The sequence below is a fragment of the Scyliorhinus torazame genome, chromosome 7 (assembly GCF_047496885.1).
Source record: "Scyliorhinus torazame isolate Kashiwa2021f chromosome 7, sScyTor2.1, whole genome shotgun sequence".
Classification (NCBI taxonomy): Eukaryota; Metazoa; Chordata; class Chondrichthyes; order Carcharhiniformes; family Scyliorhinidae; genus Scyliorhinus; species Scyliorhinus torazame.
In genome coordinates, this window is record NC_092713.1 from 311,048,623 (window position 1) to 311,060,191 (window position 11,569).

General features: G+C 41.9%; 1 protein-coding gene across 2 annotated transcripts; it reads left to right on the forward strand.

The window, feature by feature from the left end:
• Nucleotides 1-628: 628 nt before the first annotated feature.
• On the forward strand, nucleotides 629-4,647 carry LOC140427195 (protocadherin-10-like). Of its 2 annotated transcripts, XM_072512780.1 has the most exons (3): nucleotides 629-2,548; nucleotides 3,695-3,757; nucleotides 4,310-4,647. In XM_072512780.1, exons 1-3 carry the CDS (start codon nucleotides 797-799, stop codon nucleotides 4,346-4,348), a joined length of 1,854 nt encoding a protein of 617 aa, XP_072368881.1. In that variant the 5' UTR covers nucleotides 629-796; the 3' UTR covers nucleotides 4,349-4,647. The 2 variants fall into 2 exon arrangements, with proteins under 2 accessions (XP_072368881.1, XP_072368880.1); XM_072512779.1 differs by lacking the exons at nucleotides 3,695-3,757; nucleotides 4,310-4,647 and having other exon boundaries at nucleotides 629-3,688.
• Nucleotides 4,648-11,569: the final 6,922 nt, after the last annotated feature.

Below are 11,569 nucleotides of genomic sequence, written 5' to 3' on the forward strand. Positions count from 1 at the left end.
TCCCAACAAGGTGTTAGCTTTTTCGTGAATTAAAATCTTATTGCATTGACTTGAAAGTAGACTGAAAACGTTACAAATTTGCAAAGGTCGCTCTGAATGTAAAAACAGGTTGTGCAAATAATTATTATCATGCAATAAAAATACAGAAATGAGTGCATCGGACATAAATGTATATAACCTAAAAGCTGCATTAAAAATGCAGCATAAACAAAAACGATCCTTTCAGATCATTAAAGAAGTCGCTTACCTTTTCACAATGCAATTAATTGATGAGAAAGCTAATCTAATTTATTCATATCATAGACAGAGCGGCGTAACATGAAGCTTGGGAGTGAATCATTGACGACTGTTAACATCACAGACGTAAGCAACAGGAGTATTTCGTTTGTACATCTCAACTCGTTTTAACATTGTATATAGTTATTTAATGACCGAATAATGTAATGACGCTTGTCTGAATATTTTAATTGCACACTTTTAAATATAAACACTTTCGAAGCAGTGTAGCTTTAAGAACAGATGTTGCAGTTATTGGTTGGAACACTTTGTGTCGCTGTCTACCAATAAGGAGCTGAAATACTTCTCGAGATCTCCCCCGCCTCTCGCAGAGATTCACTGAGCAGATTGGAAGGGTGAGAGTCAGACTGTTCCTGCGCTTATGTTGAGCGGACGTGTTCAGAAAATAAGACACAGAATGAAATTGCTTCTCGATTGAGCAATAGTATTCAGTTGAAAGATCCTTTTCCTTTTTGGTGACAGTGGTTACTTTTAGTGTTTGGAAAATTCAGCCAGAACAATGGCGAATACACTGAGCAGCCGGGCGTCTTTCATTTTCCTGCTCTGTATATCGGGCCTGGTTTCAGGACAAATTCGTTACTCGATTCCCGAGGAGCTGGAGTACGGGGCCGTTGTTGGGAACATCGTTGAGGATTTAAGCCGAAACGCTGGAGAATTATCGGGCCGCAATGTTCGACTGGTCTCCGACAACAGAAGGCAATACATTGAGGTAAATCTGGAAAATGGGATTTTATTTATTAATGAAAGAATCGACAGAGAACAGCTTTGTAGACAAAGCCCTAGCTGTTCAATTTCGTTTCAGGTAATGCTGGAAAATCCTTCGGAAATGCGCCGCATTGCAGTTGAAATACTAGATATAAATGATAATGCGCCTAGTTTTTCAAAGGATGAATATTCTTTATGGATTATTGAGGTAATTGCGCCAGGCACGCGTTTGCCTCTCGAGAGCGCGCACGATCCAGACGTCGGCACAAATGCAATCAGCACTTACCAGATCAGCCCAAACGAACACTTCGGCCTCAGAGTTCAGACAAGAAATGATGGAACTAAAAGTGCGGAATTGCTCTTGGAGAAACCTTTGGACCGCGAACAACAGTCAGCGTTTTATCTTGTGCTGACTGCAACTGACGGCGGTGTTCCCCAGAAATCTGCAACTACTCGGATTGTTGTTAATATTGGGGATGCGAATGACAACGCACCAGTATTTGATCATGAAACATACAGAACCAGTGTTCTAGAAAACACCCCTAAAGGTACGTTAGTGATAAAACTGAATGCTGTTGATTTAGATGAAGGTACACACGCTGAGCTAACATATTCTTTCACCAGCCACGTTTCGCGAAAGGCTCGCGAATTGTTCACACTGGACTCGATAACTGGAGAGGTAAGAGTTGAAGGAGTATTAGATTTTGAAGAATCACATATGTATGAACTTGATGTTGAAGCTGTGGATCCTTATCCAATGGCAGGACATGCCAAAGTTATGGTCGGATTAATTGATGTGAATGATAACGCCCCGAAGATTGAAGTGACGTCGATATCCAGTACAGTGCCGGAAGATGCGCAGCCGGGGACTGTGATAGCTACAATCAGTGTAACGGATGCAGACTCCACTGAAAATGGACAGGTTAAATGTGAACTTGCCTTGGATATACCGTTTAAGTTTGAGAACTCTTTCAGCAATAACTATAAATTAGTTACAAGTGGTGATTTGAATCGGGAAGTGACCCCGCTCTACAATATATCAATCAGGGCTCGGGACAAAGGATCTCCGCCTCTTCAAACAATAAAAAATATAATGGTGACAGTCTCTGATGTAAATGACAATTCTCCAAGGTTTACACAATCCTCCTATAACGTGTTTGTGATGGAAAACAATTTGCCCGGCGCTTCTATTTTTACAGTTACCGCTTCAGATTCAGATCTGGATCATAATGGAGATGTTTCCTACCTTATGTTGGAAAACAATATAAAATATCCATCTGCATCTCCTCATATTATGATTGACTTGAAGAGTGGGGACATCAATACAGTACTTTCATTTGATTATGAACTGCTGAAAATTTTCCAGATCATCGTTCAAGCTCAAGACGGCGGATCTCCATCCTTGAGCAGCACTGCCACTGTGAATGTTATCATCTTGGATCAAAACGACAATGCTCCAATTATTGTTTCACCTTTGGCTTGGAACAGTTCCTCGGCCGTGGAGATTCTGCGCCAATCCATAATCCCGGGGTATATGATCGCCAAGGTAATCGCAACTGATGCGGATTCTGGACAGAATATGCGTCTTTCCTTCCAAATTCTGGCGGCCACTGACGCCAGTCTCTTCAGTCTGGACCGACTCTCTGGAGAAATCAGAGCTGCGCGACGTTTTAGGGAGCATGACTCCACCATACATCGAGTTATAATCCAGGTGAAGGATAATGGGCAGCCCAGTCTCTCCAGCACAGCTACAATCTTCGTTTCGATCTTACGCAATGTTATTGAAAATGACTCGGTGCAGAGTCACCAGCCCAGAAGTCCTGGACAATTATCTGATCTGAATGCTTATTTAATCATCATGTTTGGCTCAACGTCCTTCATATTTCTTGCAATAATCATTTTCCTGGTGGTCCTGAAGTGCAAACAGAACAGGAATGCAAATTATTACCGCTCCACAAGTTGTTGTTGCTGCATGCGGAGGAATTCGAATGAGGTCTTTAATCGGAGAGCTGTCCCCAAAGAAAGTGCATGTTATTCTGGCCGTCAGACGCTTCCCATTTCTGACCGACGTCAGTACACGATCTGTTTAGCTCCAGAATCACCCAAAAGTGATTTCCTGTTCCTAAAACCATGCGAATCAACTTTACCGATGAATGATTTGAACGTTCGTGGCAGCAGCGTGAGAAAATTATAGGCTGGGGATAATTGACAGCCAATTACTGTTGTAGAATTTGATCCATTGCGCAGTAAAGTGCAAATTCATTTCAGCACATAAACATATCCTTCGATATGTGTAGATTATAATCGTAAAGTTTGTTTGATAAATACCAGTGTCTCGAATGCCTTCAGTAGAGCATATTGTGTTAATGTTCACATAAATACCTGGAGAGGTACTTGTTGTAATTTATTTTACGCTAAAGTTCGTAAATATTGAGAAACAACATTTCCCTCACTACCTACAAATATAGTTAATGATTTTTCGAGCGCTTTCTGTTCAAAATCTCTATTAACATTCTCGCTTTTAGATTTTACTTTGGGAAACAGTTTGCTGTTTTCAATACTTATAAAATGCTTAATGTTGTCATGTTGATTCCGTGATCACTTACCTTGTTTTTATATGGAAGAAACTGAAGGGAAATATTTAATAAATGAAGCATCTTTTTTGTTGTTGTTTTGCTTCGGCCAATATTAGGTCCTGGTCGGCTTATCAAGTTTGTGTTTAAAGCAGAAAGCACAACTTACATTTTCTGAGCAGGTGAGGTTGCAAAATCAGCGAACTTTTTTTTAAAATCTGAAATTAGCTGATGCCTCTTAGAAATTACATGGAAGCATAAATGTATTTCTGGATGCATTGAAAGACAGTTTAAACATATTCCAATGACACATCACTTTTGGGAGGGGATGTCATGTATCCGAACTCGACAACAATTGAACTGTTTCTCCCCAAGGCTTAGCTGATCATGCACACGAATATAAGAAAACTCTTTGGGGGGGGGGGGGCGTGCGATAAATGATAATTTCTGTGGGAAAGGATGATTTATTAAAACTACGCTACAGTTGGTAAACGTAATCATGCAAACTGTTTAGCCATTTTCTCCAACAAAGCACGACAAGGTTACCCTCAAATGTACCCTGAAAATCAAACTTCCAAATCTAGAACAACTCAGTCTTTGTGGTCATATCCATTATTAATTGGCTCGTTCAGTTTCAAACGTTTGGGTCTGGAGTTTCATTTGAAGGAAAGTTTTGGGATCGTCTCGCATTTATGAATAAATCTGACTCATAAAATTACTTGCGTTAATTACAGCAACTTGAAGATAAGCCAAACAATGGAGAATGGAAATAAATCTTCATTTGTGATGTTCAAAGTTTTGTATCGAGCAATCACCGTTACTTAAGAAAGTGGGCGTCAGATGGACGAGCAGAATTCTCGCATTCTGACCCTTCTTGGACGAGTTTCATAGCAAGGAGGAATAGCAACTGGTGACCTTCGGATAATGGAAGCAGACACAACAGAAACCAGAGAATCTGGATGTTTTGAACCTATAATTGAAAATGATTTCGATCACACTCTTTGGCACTTATCTTTGCATGAACCTGTTTTTTAAGGTGTTAATTGAATAAAAATGGTTTAGAACATTCCAAGTACGTTTTCTCTAGTGCATTTCCTTACATTTTTACGGACCTTTATGTAACATTGGATGTGTGAGAGATTGGGGTATACAGGGACATCCAGATGAGGCCACATTAGGTCGGCAATAAGACCACTATTTGTCTTTATGTTATGTGATCGTTCGTCCTTGACCTCGCGCTCTCTTATTTTTCTCTCAGCAACAGCCCTGCAAAACTAAAAACTCATTTGGCGTAATGTACCACCAAACAGGCTTCACATTCGCCCTGCACAATTGCAATACACCACAGTTATCAACATTAAATGTCACTGAAACATTTCAGACCTGTTCCAAAATCACATCCAGATAAGTCTTTTTTCTCCTTTCACTCTGAAAAGTTGTAAAACTCTCAGTTCTTTTGGCTCTCTGCTTTGGAAAATATTTGCAGATATTTGTTTACCCTAATGCTAAGATTTCTTCTCTCAGTTTTTAAGTATCGAAAAAATTTAAGATTGCGATTGAATCCTCATTCTTCAAGAATCTAAATTATTCATTAATACATTTTCAAAAGGACAATAACGCAGGAATGAAATGCACAATAATCTAACTCTGCGTTTTAGGGATTTGTGTAATCCACTTTACTCTTTTATCCCAGTTACATTCGAACGTTTTATGGAAAAAGCCGTGCCTTTACATCAACTGGAAATAAATGGGCAGCGCAAATCGTAACTAAATTAACTTTAATTTCCTTACAGACTTTCGATGCAATGAACAACATATTTCAATTGGTTGTAATCTGCTCATGTGATGCGCTATAGGGGTGGTGGATTAAGGGCAGCACGGTAGCACAGTGGTTAGCCATGTTGCATCGCAGCGCCAGGAACCTGGGTTCGATACCCTGTCACTGCTCTGTGCGGAGTCTGCACGTTCTCCCCGTGTCTGCGTGGGTTTCCTCCCACAAGTCCCAAAAGACCCGCTGATAAGTGATTTGGACATTCGAAATTCTCCCTCAGTGCACACGAACAGGCGCTGTAGTGTGGCGACTAGGGAATTTTTACAGTAATCTTTATTGTGTTAATATAAGTCTCCTTGTGACACAAATTATATTATTAGTGAGAGGAACAGACATGTGCTTCTGGACTGCAAAGTAGTCTCCAAAGGCGGTGTGTTGTCTCCCGAGTGCCATGGTTAAGAATATCTCGCAATGGTTCACAAAAAAACCCAGCATGCAGTCCGACAAGCAGAATGCCGTGTGTTAGGACCTAATTGAAAAAAATAGGACCTCAATGGTCGTAATGTCAGCTTAACTACCAGCGCCAAGAAATATGGAGCAGGAGGAAGGGGTTCAGATTACTGCAACATTGGGACCGGTTCCGAAGAAGGAGAGATCGGTAGGAGCAAGAGGGATTTCATCTGGACAGGACTAGGGTTACTATCCTGGGTGCGCAGTACTAGTGCTTTGGGAGAAGGCTTTAAACTAGAATAGAAAGGGATGGAAACCTGAACAGGGAGGCAGGGAAGGGAGACGCAACGATCGACACCAAAAGAAAGAAATGTAAGAAGCAAAGTTGGAAGGCGAAAAGGGCGAAAAGCTCACGCGGCCACCCTTGAAATAACAACATATCTAAAATATTTAAAAAGACAAGGCGTTGTGCTTTCATGCACAAGTGATTCGCAATAAGGTTGATACATTAGTAGCAAAAATAAATCTAAATTATTTGATATAATTGCCGTCATCCACCACCTGTTCTTTTCCAACCATCTGATCAAAAATCGTTTCTGATAATTGCACTTCAACTTTATCTTCACTCTCGGAGTTCTCCTCTTGTCTTAACCTGTGACTTTGCTACGTGTTACTACACAATCCGGAAGAATCCCAGGATATGCGTCCTTCAGCACTTCAGTTGTCTGGTTTTCTACTGTCTTATCAACCACAGTAGGCATCACTCGCACCTGTGATCCAGCTATATCATTACCCAAGATAAACTGTATTCCTGGACAAGATAGTTTCTCTATTACTCCTACCACCACATCATCACTCTTAACTGGACTTTCCAACCTTACCTTATATAATGGAACACTACTCTTCTCGTCCTGAATCCCACATATTACCACCTATTATGGCAATATTCCACCCAAACTACGTAACGCCTCATCTCTTACCATCAAAGATTGACTAGCTCCCGTATCTCTTAAAACCCTGACGTATCCCACTCCTCCTGGTACAGATGAGTAAACTTACCCACACAAGTAAATTCTATAAAGAGATCTGGCACCGTCTTATCAATCACCTCTTTATCAGGCTGTACAATCTTTTGCAACTCCTTCGCTTCACTTTGGTTTTACTTGACCACTTTAACAAACCCCACTGGCTTATCCTGTTTTACCACACCAGCCTCCCCAGTGCTTTTCTTCAACCACCAACACTGTGACTTTACATGTCCTAGTTTATTACAGTGAACACATTTGAAACTTTTTATGTCTCTTCTATCTTTACCATTTAAGTATTTCTCTTTTCCCCAGTTTCTATCCCTCACAGGCTGAAACTGATGTCGGAAACCAACCTTTGATTTATGAACTAATTCATAATCATGTGCCATTTCTGCTGCTAACGTCGCAGTTTTAACCCTCTGCTCTTCCACATGAGTTCTCACAACATCAGGAATTAAATTTTTTAACTTCTCCAGAAGTATAATTTCTCTGAGAGCTTCATACGTTTGGTTTATTTTTAAAGCCCTTATCTACCTATCACAATTACTCTGTTTGTGCCTTTCAAACTCCATGTATGTTTGACCAAATTCTTTCCTTTGTCTGTAGGCTTCAAGCACTAGTTCATATACACCTAAGATGGATTTATTCATCTCCTCATACGACTCAGGTACCTCCTCTGATAGTGATGCAAACACTTCACTAGTTCTACCTACCATCTTTGTTTGAATCAGTAATACCCACATCTCCTGTGGCCATTTAATTTGTTTAGCTACCTTCTCAACTTAAATCAAAAAGGCTTCCACCTCCTTCTCATCAAACCGTGGCAATGCTTGAACATATTTAAATAGATCCCCCCCCCAAGCCTTTGACTTTGACGCTCTTTCTCTTTATCGTCTTGACTATCCTCAAACTGTACATTTCCCTTTACATCCGCCAATTTTAACTGACTGTCATGTTTCATGGTCATTTCCCGAAGTTCAAACTCTCTCCCTATTTCCCTATCCTCTTTCCCTCCTTCTTTTTCCTCTCTCTCTCTTTCTGTCTCTCTTTCTCTTTCCCTGATCTGTATCTCCCTTTCTCTTTATTTTTTTTCTGCGAGGTCTATTCTTTCTGTTTTCAGTTCTTCTCTCCCTTTTTCTTTTTCCTCTCTATCTCTTTCGTATTCAAGCTGATTTAATTCTTTCCCATGTTCCAGTTGTTTAATTTGTAAATGAGTTTTTGCCATTTCCAATTAGCCTGACTGTATCTCAGGCAATTTTACATGCTTAGTCACCGCCGTAATTACCTCTTCTTTCCGTACCTTGTCAGGTAATGTTAAATGCAATGTATTTGCCAAATCTAACAGTCTGTTTTTAGCCTCTGTCCGTAAGGTACTGCATGTGACCATCTCCACCCCCAAAAAAGTCCGCGCCTCTGAAAGAGCCATTGTCCATAACACACTCCCTACTTAAACTAGAATACCACACCTGAAAAGATGAACCCAAATATGCTCACCCCTCATTGCCTTAAAGTTCACGAAGCCAACCCAATAAATAGACTGTTGTCCAGCACGAGCCCCCATTTTTTATGGGCTAGGGTTTAGAAAACTCGTAGTATATCATGGAGTTAACCTGGCCCACGATGTTTAATAGATTTTGGCTGTGGGGAGCACAAGGGCCACTTTCCAAGTGTGATTCAACAGAGACCTTAGGAATCTTTCAACAAAAAACAATGTTTATTTTTATGAATCTCGTTAATACTTTATAAACAGCCACATTAACATCTTATCAAGTGTTAACACTGATACTTTCCTCAAAGATAATATTCTATAGGTAACCCTCAACAACGTTCCCAACAATATCCATTAAGTCATAAACCCTTTTTAATACAGACAGCAGGTTTTCATTCCTGACAGAAACAGGTACTACTTTGAAATCATCAAATGAGCTGAAAACATTCTTTTGATTGCAGAGATTGATACACATATGTGCTTGCATTCACTGCAGCATTATAACTCCCAGCCTTTACTAAAAAAACACATAGAGCTACGAAATGGCTTCCAGCTCAAACCAGCTCAAACCGAAAATAAAAGAGAGAGCAGAGCTCAGCTCCACGCACACACTGGCATCACTGCCGCAATTTGATAAACACCCATTTCCTAAAGGTACACATACATGACACAAGGACACTCCTGCAAGTTGTGAAAGGGTGGAAACTGAAGATATAGAGGTGCTTATTATTTAGGAAGGGGGGAAAAAAAGTGAAACGAGATGGGGTTGCATTGTTAGTGAAGGCGTAATTCGATAGAATAGTGAGGAAGGTATTGGCTCAGAATGTCAAGACGTCGAAATTGCTTGGGCAGAGATAAGAAACAATGAGAGGCAGAAAATGTTGTTTGGGGATATCTAAATGCCCCAAAACTGTCATGGAAGGTAAGATATAAAACATGAAATTAGAAATGAATGTAATAAGGCTGCAGCTGTAATCATGGGTGACTTTAAATTGCATGTAGATTGGACAAATCAAACTAGCAATGGTATGGTGGAATAATATTTCCCGTGTGTGTACATGATGGTTTCTTCGACCAATATGTCCGGGAAACAACCAGAGAACATGCTATCCAACCGCGTCACTGCACAATGAAAAAAGATTAATTCATCTGTTTGTGTCGTGATCTGTTTGGGAAGATCGACCATAATGTAAAGAAATTCTTCATGATTATGGAGATTGAAGTAGTTGCATTTGGAACGAGTGTTCTGAATCTAATTAAAGGGATCTATGCGGATATCAGGCGTGAATTAGCAAGGATAGAATGGGAACCTTGCTCAAGAGGTGGGTGGTGGCTCGACAATGGTTCATATTGAAAGAACATGTGCATGAATTACAAAAAAATGTTCATTCTTGTCTGGCAGAAAAATGAAACACAAAAGCTGTCTTAACCGTGGCTGACAAAATAAGGTAGGAATAATACTAACTCCTGAGAGAAGACATATAGAATTTCAGAAGCCTCGGTGTTGGCAGCATAATGAAATTCATCAAAAGTTGCCAAAAAATGTTATCAAGAGGGTGAAAATAGAAAATGACAGTAAAATGGAGGGAACATAGAAACGGACTGGTGTCCCCGTTGACTATACCTGTGTGAAGTGCACCCAAATCCAGCTCCTCAGAGACCGTGTTAGGGAACTGGAGCTGGAGCTGGATGAACTTCGGATCATCCGGGGGCAGAAGGGGTTATAGGGAAGAGTTACAGTATAAAAGTGATCCACCTACAGTGCAGACTTTGATTGCACTGAGTGCTGAATTTGGTGCATTTGAGTGCTATAGTGAGCGTTTGGTGACTGAGGGAGTTAGGTGAGGAGGGAGTACGGTGCTCCTTTCATTTCGTTTCCTACATTTCCGCAAAGAGCGAGAAGGGAGCCAGGAGTTTACGGAGAGTGCACCTGACTGGGAGCACAGTCGAAGGGCGGAGGTCCAGTTGGTCCACAGGGCAGCTATATTCTGTAAGGTAAGAGGGGATGGAGGCTAGGCCAGTTGCATGCTCCTCCTGTAGGATGTGGGTGGTGAGGGATACCACCGGTGTCCCCGCTGACTATACCTGTGGGAAATGCACCCAACTCCAGCTCCTCAGAGATCGTGTTAGGGAACTGGAGCTGGAGCTGGATGAACTTCGGATCATCCGGGAGGCAGAGGGGGTTATAGAGAAGAGTTACAGGGAGGTAACCACACCCAAGGTACAGGACAAGATTAGCTGGGTTACAGTCAGGGGAAAGAAAACAAACAGGCAGACAGTGCCTGGATCCCTCGTGGCCGTTCCCCTTCATGCCAAATATACCGTTTTGGATGCTGTTGGAGGGGGGGGGGATGACCTACCGGGGGAAGGCCCGAGCGGCCAGATCTCTGGCACTGAGTCTGGCTCTGGGGCTCAGAGGGGAAGGGCGGAGAATAGAAAAGCAATAGCAATAGTAATAGGAGTTTCAATGGTTAGGGGACTAGATAGGAGATTCTGTGGTCGCGAGCGAGACTCCCGGAAGGTGTGTTGCCACCCGGGTGCCAGGGCCAGGGATGTCTCGGATCATGTCTTCAGGATCCTTAAGGGGAGGTGAAGCAGCCAGAAGTCGTGGTGCACATTGGCACCAACGACATAGGTAGGAAAAGGGGTGTGGAGGTAATAAACGAGTTTAGGGTGTTAGGCTGGAAGTTAAAAGCCAGGACACACAGAGTTGTCATCTCTGGTTTGTTGCCGGTGCCACGTGATAGCGAGGCTAGGAATAGGGAGAGAGTGCAGTTGAACACGTGGCTCCAGGAATGGTGTAGGAGGGAGGACTTCAGGTATTTGGATAATTGGAGCGCATTCTGGGAAGGCGGGACCTGTACAAGCAGGACAGGTTGCACCTGAACCAGAGGGGCACCAATATCCTGGGAGGGAGGTTTTCTAGTACTCTTCGCAAGGATTTAAACTAATTTGCAGGGGAATGGGAACCGGATTTGTAGTCCAGCAATTAAGGTAGCCGATATTCAGGACGCCAAAGCGTGTAGTGAGGCAGTGGGGAAGGGAACACTGACAAAGGAGAGTACTTGCAGGCACGGAGATCGGTTGAAGTGTGTTTACTTCAACGCAAGAAGCATCAGGAATAAGGTGGGTGAACTTAAGGCATGGATCGGCACTTGGGACTACGATGTGGTGGCCATCACGGAAAATTGGATAGAAGAGGAGCAGAAATGGTTGTTGGAGGTCCCTGGTTACAGATGTTTCAATAAGATTAGGG